Source organism: Solea senegalensis, linkage group LG11 (assembly GCF_019176455.1).
Source record: "Solea senegalensis isolate Sse05_10M linkage group LG11, IFAPA_SoseM_1, whole genome shotgun sequence".
Lineage (NCBI taxonomy): Eukaryota > Metazoa > Chordata > Actinopteri > Pleuronectiformes > Soleidae > Solea > Solea senegalensis.
In genome coordinates, this window is record NC_058031.1 from 5269605 (window position 1) to 5292235 (window position 22631).

Here is a 22631-nt window from a genome sequence, read left to right on the forward strand (position 1 = left end):
AATGGTTTGACTTTACTGGTCATTTCTTCTAACAGTGACTTTCATTGTTTTTGTTTTGACTGTGAAATGTTTTGTGTTCTTTCCTCTTTGGTTTCACATTTTCTATAGAAGTCAGATGAGATCTCCAGGTATTGCAGTGTATTTCAAAAAAAGCCCCAACATTTAAAAGGGATTGAAGAGTCAAACATGATTTTTATGCTTTTGTATCCATGAATCCGTAAAAATGTAGATCGCATAAGATTGTAGTCATATAGTCCAACCTCGATTTCCCCTCCTCATCCGATCTGACTATGCTCGCTGTGGTTCTTAAGAATCTAACTCTTCAGGACTTTTTATCTGTTTGCATCTGAGACGTCACTGAGATGAACTTCAGTTGGTCCTCTTTTATCTTCTCTCTGTTTTCTCTCTCTCACTCCTCCATTTCTTTTGTAAAACAGGAATGTGATTCATGCTTGGGAAAGTTTCTAAGACTGATGGATTTTGATGTCATTGATTTTGGCAGAACTAGAGAGACACTGAAAAACTGAGTCTGACATTTGAAGATTTAAATTTGTCAGATGGAAAACACTGTCACTTGAGAGTGCACAGCCTGATACTTGCAGGCTGTGTGTGTGTGTGTGTGTGACTTTTAAATATAAACATGTTACATTGTCAGATGAGTTCACACAAGGCAGATTAAGCCTATTAACTCCACACAACTCACTACCAGAATTAACACGAGTGAGGTGAAACAAAGGCTGAAAGAGAACTTTAGGTGAAGGAATTAACCCTGGTTCTCTGACACAGTAGTGAGCTAGCCTTTGAGCCCACATGTGATCATTATGAAGACAGCACTTTACTCTCATGTCCAAGCCAACAGTCAAAGCCTCAGTTTTATTCTGAAGGTCGCAGATGCCAAATCCTGAAAATGTGTTTAATAAAGTCACAGTGGCCTTTAACCTCAATGTTCATCACTTCATAATTATTTTAGGAATCAATATACATTATAATGCAACATAGTAAAATCCCTGCAGCCATTTCTCTGCTTTACTTAAACAAAATCTCCTGTAGTTTTCTGTTGTTCACCGTCTTAAAGCAGTTTATATGGGGACCCACTTTTTACTGGTCACGACCCACTTAACATAAATCCTGACATGAGGTAAATGTGTGCTTGATAAAATGTTTCCGACATTTTTGCTCCATCCACTATTATTTTAAACAGATAGATCAGCCATAGAGATATTTCTCATAAATAAACCACCACTTCATTCATGTGTCACCTCTCTGTGATAAGTGAATTTAAAGTGTAATAGTGCCCTCTACTGGCTGCTCCTGCTATTGTGCATGTGTCATTTTTTTACATTACATTACATTACATGTCATTTAGCAGACGCTTTTATCCAAAGCGACTTACAATGGAATCAAGTACAATTAGCCAGGGGTGGAATCGAACTTGCGACCATGATGTCTTTGGTACACAAGGTAGGGTCTTAACCACTGAGCCACTCCACCCTTTTTGTCTTCTTTTAAACAGTGTATAAGATTATAAGAAAAAATGGAATAAACAATTATAATGTTTTGTTTTTCAGTGTATACCCGATTGAGTCAATTTTTTTTTTTTCCAAGAATGAGCCTTTTATGTTTATATCAGGAGTGGGTCTTCTCTTTGAAAGGGGCCACCGAAGGCTACCACAGTTTTTCCTACTTGTGTGGAAGGGACAGATGAGGTGAGTGAAATTCAGGCATGCAAAACATGCAGCTGTGGCTGAATCCCACACACTGTACCCTCAACACAAAGTTGCACTGATTGATGTTTTGAAGCCTCCAGTGTTCAAATGATTTGATTTTGTGTCAGAACAACTTGATTCATGTAAAGTTGAAGTATAACACCTCATCATCTCGAATATTTTGGTGAGTTACGGTGCTTTTCCATTACACAGTCTAACTTTACTCGGCTCTACTTGCCTCAACGACTCGGTTTGGCATCATTTTTCCAGCTGCACAAAACTTCCGCGATGTCGTTAAAATGTGACACACACACAAACTAGTAACAAAGGAGGCAAAGCAGTTCTTTTTGGTGTACTGAATCATTAAAATTCAGTTCATTACTGCATGACTGGAGCAGAGACTGAGTCTGACAAAGTCACTGAACTGAAATACGGCTGAACAGGTTGCGATTCGGCTCACAATCGCCAGCTTTCAGCAATGCTGTCGCTCATTACATCAGACTCCTCAGTTGAATATTGAGATTTTAGACATTTCCTTTGCTAAATGTTGGAGATTGACACAGGTCACAAGGATTTGTAAGCCATTTAACTGATCTACAATTCGGCATTGTTCATTTTGATTCTTGTGTCAGGCCAGTGTCCAGTGACGACACACTGACCATTTTAGTATTGGCTGAGCTTGTGTGGTACTAAAAAAGTATCAGGTACTATCGCTAATGAAAAAGCCAAAAAAAACAAAAACGTGTCTTGCCAAGCCATGCTAGAACCATCATTACAATCCATGATTATTCGTCCATATCACGTGAAAACACCTGCTGAAAAACACAAAACACATGAACACGATCAGTATTGCAAACCGTTTATTTGTAGTAAATGAAAAGTGTGCCATTCAGTGGGGTAAGCGGGCAGGGGAGTTGGGGACGGCTGATGTCTTTGGTCCAGACTCCGGTTGAGGGGACGTCAGTGAATCAGTGGGAGACAAGAAAAGGCACTTAAGTTTACAGTTGTCTCAGAGAAGTTGTCTTGAGAAGGACACAATGTTCTACTGGAAGAATGACTTAACTAGATGGTTTTTTTTTTATGCCTCATATGAATATCACATACAAAATGCCCCATGTGAGCACAAAATTATATAGCTACATATATGTATATACAGAAAAGAATCAGAAAAGAAAAGAAGGACGGAAATAATATAAAGATTAAGTGTTGAATTTATCCCCTTTGGAAATGTTTGCAAAAAAGGCAGCAACTTTCTTTTTTTTTTATTAACAGGATGAGATTATTTCTTTGGTGATGTCCGTAACGTCCCTAAAGTTATGAAAACAAAAAGTGGTTAAAATGAGTCGGAGAAAGCTCGGAACAGAAAACCTCGCTCTCTCTCTAAGTTTGGATTGGACTCGTCCAGCATCTCTAACAGAAGACTCACTGGTTTATTTCTGCTCCAGCAGCTTTGATAAGTTCACACCAATCCACGGAGGAGAGTTGTTAAAAGTTCAACCAACTTCAGTCAATAAAAGAAAAAAAAAATCTGTGTGGCATTATAACTGGCTTATGGCCCCAGAAAGCATTTAAAGGAGTAGTTAAACATTTAAGGAAATACACCTTTTCACCTCATTACCAAGAAACTGAACTGTTCTAGAGTCCCTGTTAGAACCTGCACTGGAAAACTAAAACAATAAATTGCTCACGAGTTAGAACCAACAAAATCTTACAACAGCAACCTTTATAACCGATTAAAAAGAAAGAAAAAAAAATTCTAAAAATGTGAATATCTGCTTTCTTCTCAGTGTCTTTGAGGTTGTGTATGCAAATCTCACTTTAAATGAAAACAAACAGAAAATAGATGCACCGATTATGAAAACAGATGATGGTTTATGATGGAATACTCGCTCGCCTGAGGTCTCCTGTTTGAATTACTCGACACAGATGAACTGAAAACAGAACTTTACAACATAAGGGCTCAATAGAACGGCCATCATATCCCTCCCGTCAATAAAACTGATTGTCCTTTTACACCTACACCTCAGTTTCCCGTCTTTTAACCCTGCTTGGATGGAAAAGCTCTTCCAAAACAACCCGTCGAGACTCGTCTTTTTCCAGAAAATATTTCCCAAAGGAAAAAAAAAACAAACTATAACGTAAATATCACCCCTGTGTAGCTTTTCCTAGAGAATGTTGTTTTTTTTGTTCTGGACAACAAAGCAAATAAGCATATTTCCAAAAACACATTCCCTTCAAGTCAAACTGGAGCCACATTTTGTCTCATCACAGCACAAATTTCTACTCGGTTATATAAATTTCCAGGGAGTTACTGGTATTTTTATTTTTTTTTAATCTAAAAAAAATGAAAACAAAACAACAAAATTAAAATAAACTCCCATAATCAGAAAAGCAAACGAAGAAACAAAAATGGGGAGACAACAAAATTAATTTCTCTCAAAGTTTTCCATGATTTTTTTTTTTTCCAAAGATTTTCCCTCTTTTCTCCCAAATATCTGCTTGAGGGAAGACTACGCGTGAAGAAGATGCAGCAATAATGTGACGGCCGCGCAGCTCCGCCTACGTACAGAACATCAAGAAAACAAGACGGTTTCCGTCCTTTAACAAGATCCCACTGCAAGAAAACAGGTTGCATCAAAAGATCAGCAATGAGGTATTCACCAGCTTTTTTGTTCGCAAAACTATGGAGAATATGACCAGACAATTCACTCCATCAGCAGCTTTGCAGCATCTAATTGGAAGCAATATATAAAAGATGTGTGAGGAGAACAGCATCAGTTTGATCAATGTTACCTTCACTAATGAGTTTATAAAAAGCGGATGAGTGGCTCTCGAACCTTCTCACACAGATTTGGAAATCACTCGTGTCCTTTACATGTGCCCTTTTTTTTCTTTTTTTAAACAAAAGCCACTGGGATGCAGACGTCCACGATTCTAGTCAAAGGCAAATGTGAAGTCTCTCTGTGACCAAAGGCAAGCTCGTCATGTATTTACCAACAAAGAAGAAAGGAAAACCTACCAGAAGAAAAGTCGAGAGCGAGCGATGAACCAGCATGCGGACAGTTCGTCGTGATCCTTTTAAGAAGATTTTACAAAAGCTAATGAGCGCTCTTTCTCAAAACAAATAACAGAGAGAGCAAGCCAACAACGACAGCGCACGCGCAAACCACGATGGCCAGTGGGACGGTAAATACATCGCCGCCTCGGGCAATATTATAGGAACAGTTAAAACAGGAAATGCTATTATTGGCGTTCCTGCTGTGAGTTAGATGAAAAGACGAGATCCCACGCTTGTGTCTCAGCCGCGGAGATAAAGCCTGAGACATGGAGCTTAGCTTGAAGACTGGAAAATGAGAGATGCTCAGAATTTCAGCTCACCAGCTGCAGGCCGTAGCTTCATAGGAAAGAAGACTGACAGCAGTCACCTCTGATCACCAACTCTCGGCCAGACAGCAATGACCTCATTTCCCAACTGTTTCAAAGTGTTCACAGAATTCCTCTCAAAACACATCTAAATGTTTCCTATTGTTTGTAGCAGCCATAAGAAAAAGCTCTGCATCACAGTTTGATATGTTTCTTTTCTCTCTCGTTTCCCCCCCCCCTTGCAAACATTAACATCATCTGTAGTGTTGATTGCATGTCTACTCTCCTGATGACAAAAATCCTGGGTCATGCTCAAACTACTGTTGCACTTTTACTACACTTTCCACGGTGAAGGCATTGAAATGATTCTGGGATGTGTGTGTGTGTGTGTGTGGGGGGGTGTGAATCAGAGAGCTGACACAGGCCACAGCAAAGAACAAACAAACAAACAAACAAAAAACAGAAATAGTACCATGAGTTCAACTTCAATGGTGCACGAGTTGTTGTCGTTCTCTGGCAAACTGCTCAACTGTGAAAAATTAACAACAGAGGCTGACGATAGCGTAGCGATGAGATTTCTCAAAGGAGGCTAAAGATAGAAGCCGTTAGCTAAACCTGGAGGGCAGGAATGGAAAAAAGAAAAGAGTGACTACAAACCAGCGAGAGCTTTTCAAGTCTGACAGATGAACGGACTGATGTAGAGAAGGTGGCACTACAGCTCAACTGATGGAACTATGTAAACGTGTATTCTATTCTTCATTGAAAGGAGTTAGTATAGTGGGAGAGTGTGCAGGACACGGGGTGGGAACGGGGAAGGGAGTGCAAGGGTTAGTTAGAGGGGTTTGATCGAGACGGAGATTTCCACTGTCAAGGGCAGTGCGTCCGCGGAGGCCTCTGAGGCAGCCCATTGTGAGAGAAGCGGTCTTGGTTGTGGGAGGATGAGGAGGAATGAGAGGGAGCTCTGGAGTTGGTGGAGTGCTGTGAAGTGTGGCCGCCATCACCCTGGTAGCGGTGGTTGGCGCGGCCGGCGTTCCTGTCATGGTAGGAGCTGCCGTTATACCGCTGACCACCCGAGTGAAAACCTTGTCCCTGGAAAGTACGCCTGTTCCCTTGGAAAATCTGAGAGGAGAAGGGGAGGGGAAAAAAATCAAAACCCACTCTACATTTAAAAATGATTCACATCAATATTTACAAAAAAATAAAAGGTATAAGTTTGAAAAATGATCATGTGCAAATGTCACATGATGGTGCAGTGCATGATGGTACTCCATGTCTCACTTTTGCCACTAGTCATAAGCGTGACGTCAGATCAGTCATAACAAGGTCCGGCAGTCAGTGATGTGTACTGTACTGTAAATGTGCACCCTGTGTGCAAAGGCCTTTAATATATCACTATGTGGATGTTCGACAAATGTATGTACTGCTGCTGACCTGTTTGTTTGGTGGGGGGCGGTTTTCACTGGGGACGCTTTGGGTCTGAGTGGGGGGAGGAGTTTCCATCAGGCTCGGGCTGGCGACAGAAGAGGACGTGGAGCTACAACGGGACCGATTTGAGTATCCTGTACGTGGATGATAAACTGTAAAAGAGACAACAGGGACAATCATTTCAGCAACCCTCACAATTCAGGAATTTATTGACAGTATTAATTAAATTCAAGCCTTCAAAAGCCACAGAAACTCGAGAAGCTTTTGTGTCGTAAGCTGCAGAAATACAAATATAACGAGAGGAAAAACATCGCAAACATAAAGACCCAAGTAATGAGGTGCAGAGCTCCCACTGTTAGTCTGTGTTTAAGGCTGTTTAATGAATAGTCAAAGGTTTATCAGCTCTATCAGTTCTTTGGCCATAAATCTATAGTTGGAATGACGACTATGGAAAGAAAATACCTGATGTGGTTAAGATTTCAGAGGAAGAAAAACATCACTATCACATAGAGACAGATGATAAACACTACTTTACACTTTAACAGTTTTGTCTACACGGCAGACATCTGCATTGATAAGATATCAGCATGACCATTTTCTTTTTTTTAATGCAACCATTACTTGTGTGCAGTCTTGAGAAACACTCTCAGTTCATTTCTCACAAGTACAAAAGGCAAATTTTGTGTATTTTTAGCTAAAAAGCTGCGTATTCCTCACATGAATTCCTGTTTCGTGTTAAGTATCAAGGGCTGATGATGACGACTGTGTGGCATGCAATAAAGCAAAAATGTTTTGGAAATGTATTGGTTAATGTCACATGCAAATGAATCCTATATTTATTGTTCATATGGAAGCTATCATGACACTGTAGAAATACATTTTTCACTCCTTGCTGCACGTGTTGACTTTAAAATGTGCTTTTAAGTCGAGTTATCATCAATAATTATTAAGTAAAAAAGGGAAATCTGTCCATATTTGGGATTTGAAGAGATGCTTTGTTCACTAAATTACATTTTCTTTTTTTCTGTCCACGCTGCACTGTAACAGATGATGTCAGAGACCTGACATAAAGAGCCGATGCAGAGCTTGATTTTTCATTGTTATGTTAGCAGCAGTGGTTGTTGTTGTTAAAGGAGATAAACAGGATTCTGTACCTGATCCAAACCCCGAGATGCTCGTCTTCAGTGGTTCCAGATCAAATGTAAATCTTACTGCTTTCCCAAGATCCTCGTCATATTTACGTTCACTCACAAAGTGCTGCAAAATAGAAAAGAAGTCATATGAATGACTTCTATTTTGCTAATGATACATTAAAACATTATCCAAGATACTGCAGGTAAATAGTATTTCACTCAGTGCTCACTTTACATTGAGTCACTCCGAAACAAAGCACTGAGGCAAACACAGAGACCAACTGTCAAGTACCTTGATGTCTGCTCGCAGTTCAGTCAACTGCTCATCCGACATGGATGCCGACTTGTCCGTCAGTCGTCTGAGCTCCTCTGCTCTCTTCTGCCGGGCGTCCAAAATCATCACTGAAAAACACAAAACATGACCCGTCACACACAAAGTCGCTTTGATGAACAGTGTCAAACCAAACATGCTCTCTGTTTCGCAGTGCAACACGTTTCAGAGATTAAGTCCAGTTAAGAACTACAATACAATGTGGCTGAACAGTAGTAAAGATGATCAGATGATCAGATATTTGACAACTCTGATCATTTGGTTTATGAAATTTGGGGAAAAAAAGAATTAGAAATTGCCAGTATTCGAACAGTCAGATTTTAATATTCAGTTTAATGTCAAGTATGAATGAGAGAAGCAGTTTCACACAAAAGATAGAATTATTTTACTGCTGATCAATAAATCAACTAATGTTTCAGCCAAAAGACGTACAAGTTAAAGACAATTAAATAACCGTTTTCAGTTTTGAAGTTTGTTCAGTTTTGTTTTCTAAGTTTCAGTTTCCCCAGCTGTGCTATTTTGAAATGAGTACAAAGTGCGCTTGACTTGGCATCTATAGGTAAACAAGGGTCAAAGATAAAGATAACTTCAAATCAAGATACCGAAAAAGTGCTGATTTGAGGGCACGGTGAATCTGACATGAGCCTTGTTACACATCGATCCCATTTTACCTCACATGATTAAATTTAGAATGAAGGCATTTTGCTTCTGGATGCTAAAAACCAAGTTAAATCTACCAACTGTTTACAATTATTTAGTTCAAGAACAGTGTTGCATGTCTCATCAAAACACAATTTCTTCTCATCTGGCAGAGAAAAAAAATTGTCTGGGCCAAAAACAGAAGCTTTCTCATTTTGATCCACACACAATTTCACATAATGTGTAACTGCCTGTACATCTAAAAACAAGACGCAAGCACATCTAAATGACAGTTTTCCACCTGGTGTGATGTCATCCCTAAGGCCATGTAATCAGAAGAATCTGGAGAAATGATACGTATCCTTATACAGGAGTGATGATACCATATATTGGGATGCTGTGATTTATTACCTTTTTTCCCCACTCCAAAAAAGTCTATTTTAAGGAAAAGTCATAGTAAAAATAACTGCATTATATCCATAAACAATATTAAGTTTACTTTTTCTAGTAAGAGGAGTGGAAGAACGGGGGAAAGAGTCAAATAGACCAAGTACAGGTCAGAGGCTTAAATGGAACAAAAAACCCTGACATTTTATAAACCAAATGAATGACAATGTCAATTGATCAATCTGCAGTTGCAGCCCCGAGCAAAAGCAGTTACAAGATGGATGTTACCATAGTAACAACAAATAAGATATCCCCAGCCTGTTGTCTTTATAGGAATATCCTTTTCCAGCACGAAAGAGCAACCCGTAAGTCATCATAAACGTAATAAATGACAGTTAAAACTTTGTGGAAATCGGCCTTTTGTAATGTCGAAGAAGTATTGGAGTTCCTCCGCTTTCCTCTCAATTCCCCACACACCTTGCACAAAGACAGCATTGAGTGTCCCTCGACACCTGACACTATTCACTTTTTCCAGGCCCGGAACACACAACACTCAACACTGCGAGGACGGAACACGAGAGAATGGCCTACTTGTACAAGTATGTAGTCTTGCTCTGTCACGTTACACACACACACACACACACACAGTGGCATGCTCCAGGTTTATCAGGACCCTAAGGGCACCAGCGCATGTTTGAAGAAACTGGGCCTGGCTGTTCCACAACAATCTCTTTTGCGGCTACTCCCGTCAGTGATTTAGGTCAGATTCTCCAGGCCCTTGAGTCAGGTGAACACATTATGCACTGAACGCGAGTGGCACCTGGGTGGTATGTGGAAAGCAAGGTTTCGGGTCAGTCTACATGCTGGGAAATACGGTACTTACTGGCATCTGCTTTCACTTTATCCATTTCTCCAAGGAGAGTTACTTCTCTGTCCATTAAACTAGGAGAAAAAAAAAGAGAGGGAAAGAAAGAAAGAAAAAAAGTTATTTTTCTTTACTCACCGTCTCCAACATAACAAATATTGTACATGTTGTCTTTGCACTGACATTACAGATAAATGTGTATTCACTTTGCTGTCAAAGAAAAGTATGTTTCAGTGTATGACGATGCAAAAGAGCTAGTGCAATACAGCTATTACAATATTTGAAGTGATAGTTAGTAGATTTTAATAGACGGCCCTGTTAAGAAGCTAAAGTTTTTCCTCACTGGCAGCCATGTTTTCGTGAGAGTGAGTGTTCCGTGTCTCGAGCTGGCTCCCAGCACTGACAGCATGCCAGGGTCACACACGTCGCAGTCAGTGCTGACTATGAGTTATTACCTCATACAACCTCACTTCAAAAAAACCTGAGCTATGAGCAGTAAAACATGAGAAGTGGTGGGTGTATTGTTCTCCCTCAAACCATTGTCACCTGACACTGGATTCTTTTATTATTGAAATACAGTATTGATATCACGCCACAGTTTTAAGCTTTGGTGTCAACGATGAGCTGCTGCGACAGGTGCAGAAAGCTGACTTTACGAGATGTAAACATTTAAATCATGCAAAGAAAACCTGTGAAGGTTTTTGGACGGCTGGTCAACATGTTCCAGCAGCTGCTTTCAGACTACTGCTGGTGGTGGTGGCAGTGGAGAAAGAAGACTGAAATGAGCAGCTCCATCCATCACTCTCATGAGGTCTCAACAGTACAACAGTGTGTGTTGGGGAGAAGAGTGAATTTAAACACAACTTTGTTTATATGAAGACCCCACAGGGCGTGTTTAAAGTCTCAGTATACTTTAAACAAAGAGCCAGTTTGGACCTTCTCACAGGGTCTTAAAAAATACAGAACTGGGGGAGGTTTACTGCATTTATTTGTGTTGTTGTTTTTCCAAAACTTTAACAAAGCCAACCACAGAGCAGTGCCAATCATGGCCACTTTGCACAGCCATCGACCAAGGATGCAGAGGTAAGAAACTACGAGTGGCCTTCAAAAACATTCGATGTTTTGTAATTTAGTGTGTTACGATAGGGGGAGAACATGAAGCCTGGCTTTTCACTCTTCCTCCTACTGTAGCATAAGGAATAGATATAAACTAAAGATATCTTAGGACTAAATGATATCAGCATTGCACTGTACTGTACTGCTGCTGCTGGGAGCTTTGGATTAACACTGTCCTGACTTTAGGGTGGATGGACAACACAATTTTTCAACCTTCAGCTTTTCACAGTAGGTTCGGGCAAATTCGAGTAGATTGGCATCATGATGATGGTGCTGTAAAATTGTGGGTTGGATGATGCAATCGAAAGACAGCGTTTTTTCTTCATTTCATCTTAATTGATGAAAGAAAGAGCAAGAGAGAGAGAGGGAGGTGGAGCAAGTCGTTTGGCATCCCACTTTTACACAACAGCTGACTGTTGTGACCATCTGCATATGTTTATGTTGCAGTTGAGGCTGAGAAAAGGAGCAGAGAAGATAGATGGTGTGGGACGAAGGGGGAAGGGCTTTATGATGGAGACTCCACATTGTTGTGTGGTTGTTCATTATCATCCAACCCTATTTTACAGTTGCCATCTCTTTCTGATGTGCAGCAAAACAAAGACCATGGAAAATAGATGGGAACAGAAGAAGACAGTATTTTGACAGCAGGTTGAATATCATCTTTTATTCAACACTACATGGATGATTAATAATGGTGCACTAACTAAAAGAAAGCTATTTCTGTGTATCTAAACTGGTAGCAGTTTGTAGGTTACTTTTATGTTGCGTGACACAGGGTTGCTAAAAAGTAGTACTGAAGTATGACTTACTGGGGTTTATAGCACTTTCTCTGTTTTAGGTGAGCATCTAGTTCTGCGCTTGGTGCAAACAGATCAACAGCAAGCCTCAGCCACAGGTGTGCTGTTAGAGCATCATGGGAGCTGAGGGTGTTGAACCCTAACAGCGCAATTCATCTTTTATATTTGTTTAACTGACAACATGCTCAACTTTTACAGGCCAGTAAGTACGGCAGCAGCTGAGAGCGGAGAGCGGAGCTAAATGGATATCCCATTCAGCAGAGAAAATCAACAGGAAACCATGGTATCAGGTTTCAGCTGCTCTGGAGAGAAAGATGAAGGAGCTCTTTAGGAGAAACGCAGCATATGCGAATAATTCAAAGAATGCAAATCTGACAGTAGACTTCCTGTTTTTCCTGATTCAGGTAAAGGTTTAAAAAATAAATATGCCTTATACTAAAATAATACTTTCTGTTTGCACAGAACATTGCTTTCACCATTCTGACAATCATAGACAGAAACAAGGCAAAGTCAGAGCCAAAGGTTCTGCTATAAATCTAAAACATAGGGTTATAAATGTAAAATATAAGTCCTTTTCTAAAAAAGACTATCCGGTTTATCTTCAACCCACTGCCACCAATTACTTAAACCGGTTAATGTCCTTTAACCAGCAGCTAAAGCTGATTATACATTTCCTGAACAATTACTATCAATTAAGTCTGTAAAATAGAAGGTGAAGCAGGTGAAGGTGAAGCAGACAGTATTGAGGAGGTATCTCTGCAATGTGCACACTCTTGCTTTAAATATCTGCCTCAATGAATCGTTTCACAATATATTTGCATAATTACATACTATACCAGCTGGCCTATAGATGGCTCATGCAAAACTACAAATGTGCAAACACTCTGAATGAATGAGCCAGAATTATTTCTCTTGTTGTTTGAAAGGTTTTAGTACTTATCACGTGAAAGTCTACTTAATGGTGTTTCTTGCTTCTTGGCGATCAATAATGTAAAGTGACAACAGAGGCATCATGAGCAGACTGAGGTTCAGCGTATAGAAACTTGTGCTTACCATTATGCAAAGCTCTGTGTCAGTGTCATCCAGGAGGACAAAGGTAAGAAAAAGCCCTTTGACTCAAGGATGACACAGCACAGCCTATGGAAAATTGCAGTAGCACAGACACCACATATGTGATTAACAACATGAGCTAAAGGAGGAATGTTGATGAACAGCCCATTTCAATTAAACTGTTAAGAAACTATGGATCTGAAAAAGGTCCCCTTTGTGCTCTTCGGTTTGCTACTTTTCCCACTGCAACTGAAGAACCATGGAGAACAGACAAATTGGAGACATGACAGAAAAACACTGTTTAAACCTAGTTTGGAGGATACAATTCCTACCTTTGAAAAGTCTTTAAGGCAAGAGTATGGGCTTAGAGAAAGTGCAAGTAAAACTTTGTTTAGACAAAAAAATACAGTAAATTTTGTAACCATAGTCTGGTTATTTATTTATGCTTTAAGCTGATCTGTGCACGTAAAAGTCTCTGCAAAGCCGCTGTATACTGAGAAGGGCGTTACACCGTAGGCTGCAAAGGCTCACTGAGTTAGGTCATAAATTTCAACACAGCGATGCCACAGGTGATTTTCTAAACGGAGCAAAGGAAACTAAAACTCTTCATGACACTTAATATCATCAGAAATCTACTGTGACCCATTTATGTATGGTGATGAATCTGAATTTCTTTCCAGTATGTCATGGTTTTTATTGGAATGTCGCTCAAGATGGAACTTCCCAATTCCAGGACAATCTAAATTCCAATATGACCAACTGCAAAATCGAGAGACACTTCAGTTATGCGATTAAAACCTCACCCTTCAGATGAGAAAATGTTTTATTTGTCCATAGATGCCAAAACATTATTACCATGATTTGTATATTTTCTGTGAAAAAGACAGATGCAAAAATTATCTCAATATGTTTTTTTTTGGACTATGTCGTTCAGCTTTATTTACACGGCAGTTTGATTAACATGACACTACTTCCAGGTGGGGGACCATTAAACTCCCAGTCTGTACTAAGAAACATGCAGGCAAAACATGGCTGAATGACTGTGTTTACTCTCTGATGTTCATCCTGGAGACAAATAATTTCAGCTTTAGAAAATAACCACCATGAAACTATTAGTGAGTTAAGTTTCATTTCACTCTTTCATTCGACACAACAGTCTCTTCTCTGTCTGTGCTTTTTCTTTTGAAAACAACTCAAAAAAGCTGACAACAAAGCCAACTGTGTTGCATTTAACAGCAAGGAATGTCTGACTCGCATCATAACATTGGTACAGCAGCAACTCCTTGTTTTGGGAGGGAAGTTGCATACAAGTCGAAGCATCTGTGGTGTCTGTGCTGGAACAATTTATGAAGTGTGTGCTGCAAACTCTGCTTCTTAAGTTCTTCAACCATCGTCTGGGACTTTCATAAGGGATATAAATTTGATCCCTGGTTGTTATGGCTGAAAGGAAGAATCTATGTTCTTGTTCTACCACAAAGACATTCTTGTGTTCTTTGGTGATCAACTTACATCCAAATATTCTACCACCTAAAAGATTTAGCAATAGCAATGATAAAACACAGATTTCAAAATAAAATTCCCATACCAGCTCTGGAGCTCGGCAAACGTCTGCTTCATCCTCTTGATTGACGAGTCCATCTCCTCTTTGACGACCATCCTGTAGCGAGTCAGTGAGGCGGTGCACCTCTGCAGGTCCTTCACAGAGCGGTCAATGGTAGAAGCTGAGAGGTCAACATTGAACAGGATTTACGGACATGTTAAAGAAAGACAACACATATTGTGTATGGTTAAGTTTTACAAACTATCATTTCGAAAAACAAGAGCTACAGCTGTCTGACCTATTTTCTTTCCTCCCATTGATGCTTGTCCATCAGTGGTTGACACTAATGAGGAAGAGGAGGGATGTGAACCCGAGCCTGTCCTGCGTCTACTCTTGTTGCCTCTGGGACCCTGGTGATTCCTCCCCTCTTGCTGGGGGACAGAACTTGAAACCGGGCCTTGACTTTCTGCTTCCGCACCTGCAGGAAGTCAGAGAAGTTTACCAAAAATAAAATAACGACAATTTAAAGTGTACTTCTCCTCAAACTATACTGATCCCAATAGAATATAAAATCTGAAAAACTTCAAATATTACTGACTTTTTTTATGCAGGTTCCCCTCTTCCAAATCACCAAACTCTACATTTGCAACTTGTCTATGGCCTAAACTATTAATACATTTCATTCATATCTATTAATCTAAAGGTTACAGTGATCTTAACCATTGGCAAACAAAACGTCATCACTTCACCAAGTCCATATGAATGGTTGTGAAACAAGTCTTTCCTAGAACACCTCAGCCCTGCCCAACTTTTGACCTTATTGTGTATCCCATTTTTAGCAGAGGAGCTGTTACCGGCTGTCTCAGACGTAGTGGGTTCAGAGTCCAGCTCTGCTGCGTCCAATGAAGCAGAGTCTAGCTGTTCGCTCAGTGAATCCAGCGACTCTCCATCCATTACGGATCCATTGGCATGAAAACCATTCATCTCATCCTTGCCCTCCTCTGGCAATGTGCTCTCGGGTGGAGTAGGCTCCGCTGTGGCCTCGGGCTGAGGCTTGGGCTTCTTTTTCTTCTTGGGCTTAACATAAAAAAAATGTGTCAGTTTCTTTTGTACACCATCTCTTGCTGAGAACAGAGTTGGCCGGGTTCAGAATAAGATGTAATATTAATTAAAACAATGTTAACTCTGAAGATTGATTAATTGATATGATTAATGACGCATAAAACAGCAAGCTTTAATAGGTGCAGCAAACATTTCATGACTAAGGGCAATTACAGTAACTAAACAAGAAAACATCTACGACACAGGCTTTCTGGTTCCCACCTTCTTTTTGCCGGTGACATTCCACTCCTTCAGGATCTCAACTGCACTACCTACGGCAGGGAGCAAACAATGATGACGAAGATACACAGTGACAGTAGGCATCTTAATACAGGCCTGCCCTAAAGTGTTGTTTAGACACCACCAAATGCGAAACAATGCAGTCTGACGTACAAACACAACTTCCTTGTTCTATATTTACACCTGCAAAACCAAATGCATGCGTGTGACGTCTGAATTCAAAGCATGGAATGTGCGACAAAAGCTTTCATGATGAAGCACAAATGTCGTGGGCAGCGTGCCAGGACAACAGGTCTGACTTTAAAACAGGTAATTTACGGTAAACTGAGTATTTGCAGACTTCGAGAGGTACCGTCAAATTAGCACACACAAATACACAATGAGTCACCCTTTTTCCTTCATGTTATTAAAGGGTGATATAATCAGTATGACAATGGAAAATCTTCTAACTATTTGAAAAGAAGCTTATAATCAGTCAATTCACGGTCTTCACTGGTGCTATTATACTGATACCTTCTAGGAAAGCTTGAACAGCTTTGTCAACGCAGTTCTCAAAATGCTGCAGCACCAGCACAATCTCATTGTTGCTTTTGTTTGGGACTACTGCTCGGACGGCACTGATCTGTTAAAAAACAAAAAGAAGCACAAAGTGTGAGGAACAAGATTAAATATATTCTTGAATATCTCAGGTAACTCTGTATTAACTGTAAATTCACACTGGAGCTGCTGTAACGTTTAACTGTAGTCTTGGTCTTACTCATACAATTCTTACTCATTCAATTACTACTAAAATAAAAAGTCTTGGAATAAGACATGCAAACAGCTCCTGTGCAAATGAGAAGATCATCAATAACTTAACATTATTATAATTTTTCATCAACAAAAAATGTCTGCCATTGCGGCGTTACTCTACTGCCATTTGGTTTCAATTTCAAACAAACCCACAAGAACATAACAAACCAGTATCCCAATAACCTACTGCCACTTAAAGCATTATGACACCACTGTAACAACTCAAGGTAAATGGGACATGGCTGAGTTCTACTGTGGTAACCTTTTATTATCTGAGGTGCACATCTATTTAGTATGTCAATAAAATTAACTCCCATTGAGACAAGAAAATCTGAGAGTCAACAGAGATCTAATCCTTGCATTTCTACTATAGTAATATAATACTGTTACTTCCACTCTTCTGTTTACTGTGGGCACACTAGAAAACCACTAATAAAGCTGGATGTCAAAGAGTCCACCAAAACAAAGGGAAACGTGTCATTTCTTTTGTCAAACTTAATTGTTTCCCAACGATAAAAAACCCTGCAGACTTTCCCTCATGCACAGCCAGTGGCCACGTCTTACCTTCTCCTTCATCCTCTCAGCTGTTCCTCCCTGTGACATCACCATTTTGGAGCGTGTGTCAAACACCACACCAGATGTATCTGGAAGAAACAATATGAATACTAATCTCCATTTTCTGTCCGGACCTTGAATCTTATTTGCAAACCACTGTCGAAAATCATTTGCATAACAAAACCAACACAAACGTCTTCAGATGTTTCCCCAAAGAGTCATCAGCCATGTTTGTGAATCCCAATCATGCATGTGTTTGTGAGGCCATGTGTTTTCATCTCAAGTACAAAAGCACATCAACTGCCATGTTTGTCTTCATGAACAAAACAAGGAAAACCAGTAACTCTTTTCAATAAATTGAAAGGGATTTGATTTGAGTTGTTTGCTTTCATTTCAATTATTTAAAAAAAAACCCAAAGACTATCATTTATCAAAATAAATGGTGAATAATTTAGTCATCTATTAATTGTTGCAGCCCTACTGCATTTACTTGCACTAGTGAAAGGGTATTGGTAAAGATATATAGAAAGAAAAACTCATCACATCTGTGCCTGCACAATTTGGAGTCTGCATCTGATTTTAATGATTAATAACCCCTGGAGTACTCCAAAAAGACATTCCTGCAGGAGGAACAACTTCAGCCTTTCCACAAAAGGCTGAATTAAGACTTGGCCATTAACAGCTGAGTGTGAAGAGTCAGGGTGAAGTCCAAAGTTAATCTGTAGCCATTTATAGACAACACAGAAAAAGAACCAGTGGACTGTTGTAAAAATGTGTTTTCCTGTGCACGGAAGTAGGTTAACATCGCGGTTTATGTCGACTCTACAGTATTCCTACATTGTGCTATTTACTATACTACAGACTCAATCCATCCATCAGCTACCGCTTTATCCTCCACTGGGTCACGGGTCACTGGAAGCAATACCAGCCCATACGGGGTGAAATCAATTAATCAGTTTGAAGCTTTTTTTCATTATTAAAATACAATTTCTGATTGTTTTAGCTTAGATGTGAGTATTGTCTTTGCTCCATATCACAAAGAAATTATTAAAAACAAGACATTTGATAACATAATTTCCAGGTTTGACAAACACTGATCAACATTTTTTAACACTTTATGGACCAAATGATTAATCGATTGTAAAAATAATTGCGAGTTGCAGCTCTAATAACAAATAATGCGTCTTTGTACAAATAATGCATACAAAACACTAACCACTGAACTTATTTCCCACAGTTATTTAAAAAATAAATAATATCAAAACAATACATACCCTTGTGGCTGTTTTTCTTTGCCATGTTTTTGCGTATATGGATCCCACAAATGCTCCGTTTAAATCTTCCTCAAGCCTTTAAAATAACTGTTATACAGATATGTCTGAGCTGGTGTTCCACTGAGGACTCCGAGAGAAGGGACTTTTACCAAGACTTTCTCCACCAAGAGATGCCAAGAAGGATTTCAGCTGGCAGGAAGGCTGGAACAACCAAACCCAGATCACTCCTCAAACTGTCAGGCAAAGATTCAGGTTTTCCTCTTCTTTCTTCACCAAGTTAATCAAAAATCTGTGTTGGGAGGGAGAAATTGAGAAAAAAAACTGATGAACTTTAAGAACTTGTGACTTAAAATGTTTTACTGACAGATTTCAGAAAGTAGAACTTTTTACCCACACTCAAAAATGCATTGAACCCCAAAGTTTGATTTTTATTCTAACTGAAAACTACAAATTCTCATGAAATGAAATCCTTTTCTTCCTGGCTACAGGATGAGAATGAAAAAACAGTTTCATTCAATTACCATCTGTCTGCCAGGACATTATGTATGTTCTATGGGATTCCTCTAAATCAGCTCTCTGGAGTGGTAGTAGGTAATTTGGTATTTGACACGGTGACTGTGACCATGACAAAAAAACAAACTACCCAGAGTATTTCAGATGTTCCTCTAGTTGAAATAACAGCACAGATGCTGGATGATTACATCAACGCTGTATTTGAAATTAAAGTAATTGACTATGTGTCTTTTGACATCATTTCACTATGACATGTCTATGGTAAATCAAACATTAAAGCAGCCACTGAGGAAGCCAACAACCCTGACAGAAAGATGTTCTTTTAATTCTGACAATGTTTCTTACTTTGTCAACTTCTGTTCTCTAATAAATGTTGCAACACCCATTTATTTATTTACAATCACAAAAGTATTTTAAGTTTGCAGTTGTTAAATTAAGTAAATACTATTACGAAATGGGGACCTTTAGACACTTTTGTACTTTGTAATGGGAAAAATACTATCTGGATGTGCATAAAAATCAAGCTTGCATTTGTCTGAGAATCAATGCCTTCACTACGCAGACCACCAGTCCACTCACTGATACGTCAGACTTTCCTGCTGACTACTGCAATACCTAAAATTCTTTACTTATGTCCCCTCCAGCCATAAAAATATCCAAATGTTGAGTAATCTGGATTTTAATGGGCCAGCTGTTTCCCTCTTTTAGGTTTCCCTTTCCGACCTGGTTACTCTAGAAAGGGAAACTTAAATGCTGTACAAACCCACACCCTGCAGATTAGGACTTTGCATGCTGCAGTCCGGGTTCATAACCACACCTTCAGAGACGTCAGAGTCACAGATGTACAGTCAACAAGTGACACTGCAACGGCCGGTCATGCAAATACCAAGACGCATTATGTTTATCAAGAGGGATGGTGCTTGACTTTTCAAGAGAGCCAGGTGCACAAGATGAGTGATGCATTCATGTGTCCAGAGTGGAGAAGCTGACCTTTTTAAACAAGGAGGATGTGAGTGACACATCCAAGTAGAAAACTAGAGGGGCTTCTGTTTACTGTAAAACTACAAAAAGCTTTTCAATCAGAGACTACTATGATCTCCTGGCAAAGAAATCACTTATCTGTGTCTATATGCAGTTAAACATGGTGCATTTATCTAACTGATCTGTGTAAATACACTTAATATCAATAATAAAAGTAAGACAATCAGATGGGTACCACTGTCATTATTTGCTACAGCATAGCAGGCATCTTAAACACCAAGGCCTGGGTCATCCTTTCTGCTTCACTTGTCAGCAGAGAGTGGCTACACATTTCTGTGTGCGTGTACACAGCCACGCTTCCACTTCTACTAAAATGACGTTGTGTCATTGAGTGATCCACGTTGCGTAGTGCTCCACACATGTGCACTCAATCTTACATTCCATTCCAGGAGCAGCGCTTTCTCTCCTGGAGTTCACCCCCCATATGTATGTCTTTGTATTTTTTGAGCAATGGGCAGTTCATGTGTGGGTACTGTTGAACCTCCTCACATGAGAGTCCAAAGCACACTGCTGCAAACATGGACCGATAACATAATTTACGTCACACCGACCATAATATCTGCATGTGTGGGAAGTATGATCAAGGCCAAATTAGCTTGTGCAACTTGCTGGAGTCAAATCAGCTTTTATATTGGATATATATTTTATATTGGTTCTATTTTTATACTGGAAACTGACAATCATTGCATTTTCAACATGCAGGTTAACTGAGATAAATTATATACAATATGATAGCCAAGCACACTTCACTAAACTTAAACCCCCCCTCACTCTGCAACACACTCAGAGACAAGTGAACATGTTCGTAGACAACTGCAATAACAGACAATGAAGTTTGATTAAAATTGTAATTTTTCCATTTATTTAAAAGACAAACTGTTTTTAGGGTTTCATTAGTTATTTCAACAATACAGTTAGTAAGGAGTGTTTATGTTTAGAGTAGAAGATGATATATACTATAAAAGTTATAAACTATTGAAGGCTGTGCTCATCAGTGTTTTCTGAAACCTGGGGATTTGAATAGACACTTGAAAACCTGAATATAAAAGCTCACATTTGTGCGATGTCCTTTATTCCTTTATAGGCTTTATTCATTCTGGCCCAGAAATCTATTTTCTTTTCAATGAACACTGAGTAAGCAAAGCTAAAAACATGTATCCAAGGGACAACTATATGTATATGTATATGTATATATATATGTATGTGCGTGTGTGTGTATGTATATACATCCATTTACATATGCTGAACAATCAATCTCTTCCAGAGTTTTTGCTTCAGTGGTGGCAATTCACAAGTTCTTTAAGTTCACAACTTAGCATTAAAATAAAGAGCACTTAATGTTCGATGACAGCTCCTGTACCGATGTTTCATCACATTTTAAAATGTAACAAAAAAATTTTAACAAATGCTCGACTTGTTCAACCCCCACTGCAAATCAGATTTTTCTTAAATCTCAGCCCAACAATTTGGATGTTAATGATGGCTAACTCAGCCCGAGTGACGAGAATCTGATTTCTCATCACAGTCACACAGCAATACTCGATAAAACATTTACATATAGAAATAAATCCAAACATTATTTAAATTAACATTAGTTTCATAACCAGGTCACTCGTTAATTTGGGAGCTGCTCGCTTCTCACTGTTGGCTCAAGTCCGGAGGTTACGTTAACGCTAGCTTGCTAACGTTACATCATTTGCCCTGCACAGCTCTGAGCTGTTGACCGCAATAGTGAACATTTAACGTAAAAAGAAAAATGTGTGTAAAAAGCAGCAGTGATACAGACTTAACCCAACGTGAGGCAGAAACGCCATTTTTCACAGACGGATCTTTGATTGAGCCGTAGCTAAAGCGCAGCTAGCAGACTATTTTGTCTTTTTATTCAATGATCTAATGTAAAGCTAACCATCACTTAGCTCCGCAATTCAACAAATATCCTCAGAGCACGGCTTTTCTATGCCACTGTTAGTTCTGTGTTTTCATATATTGACATAGCAAAAATACGTACTTGGTGCTGGCACGAAAAGTGTACAGTAGATTCTGGAAAGAGGTTACCGCAGCTCCCGCCGCCAGTCGTCTTTAATGCCAAGTAGTCTGCTGTTGGCAAAATTTTCCTCGACTAGTCTCCTTCTGGGTTGCCAGATTGGACTCAGAGAGCCCTCCTTTTTAGTACCTCTCTCAACACAGACGCAGTGGCGTAAGGGGCTAGACGATGTGGCCTAACACACAGTGGCTCTTAAACGTCTTGTGTAAAGCACCTTTCAGGGATACTTGAGTAAAAGTACAAGTATCTTACCAGAAAATGATACTTTATATAATATTGCTTAAATAAAAGTCTTAATGTATATAAAATTCACTGTACTTAAATATCAAATGTCATTTTCTGATATAAAATGTACAAGTACAAGTAAAAGTCTTTTTTAAGTGGTGAGTTGAGCCATTGAGCCATGGTAGCTCAGTGGTAGGGCCCTATAAGTCTATATGTGTCCTTGAGCAAGACATGTAACCCCATGTTGAAGCGTGTGAATGGGTGAATGACAAAACTATAGTGTAAAGAAGCTCATCAAGACTAGAGAAGCTCTATGTAAATACAGACCATTATCAACTCTTCTTCTTCTGATTGTATTTGGTAGTAACGAGTAATAAAACATAGAGGAACATTAGAGGAAATGTTTTGGAGTAAAAGTTGCTTGAAATATAAATATAGTGGTGTAAATAGACTAGCTACTACTAGGTTTTTCACAGGAGACTGATTTATTTATT

The 22631-nt window shown here is 39.3% G+C and overlaps 1 protein-coding gene across 1 annotated transcript; it reads right to left on the reverse strand.

Annotated features, from left to right (window-relative positions):
• Window positions 1-2549: 2549 nt before the first annotated feature.
• spats2 (spermatogenesis associated serine rich 2) lies at window positions 2550-21976 on the reverse strand. Its single transcript, XM_044038673.1, has 13 exons — window positions 21877-21976; window positions 18315-18603; window positions 17050-17129; window positions 16207-16315; window positions 15676-15725; window positions 15207-15429; window positions 14651-14830; window positions 14398-14533; window positions 9868-9926; window positions 7920-8029; window positions 7649-7751; window positions 6501-6646; window positions 2550-6188 (listed from the first exon to the last, which is right to left on the reverse strand). The coding sequence occupies exons 2-13, from the start codon at window positions 18337-18339 to the stop codon at window positions 5937-5939; spliced, it is 1473 nt and encodes a 490-aa protein (XP_043894608.1). The 5' UTR covers window positions 18340-18603; window positions 21877-21976; the 3' UTR covers window positions 2550-5936.
• Window positions 21977-22631: the final 655 nt, after the last annotated feature.

Coding starts and splice junctions, on each gene's coding strand:
- spats2 (XM_044038673.1), bottom strand. CDS start 18,339: ATGGCAAAGAAAAACAGCCACAAGG. Junction 14,534..14,650: donor AATGGGAGGAAAGAAAATAG/GTCAGACAGCTG, acceptor TTGACCTCTCAG/CTTCTACCATTGACCGCTCT. Junction 7,752..7,919: donor AACTGCGAGCAGACATCAAG/GTACTTGACAGT, acceptor TCTATTTTGCAG/CACTTTGTGAGTGAACGTAA.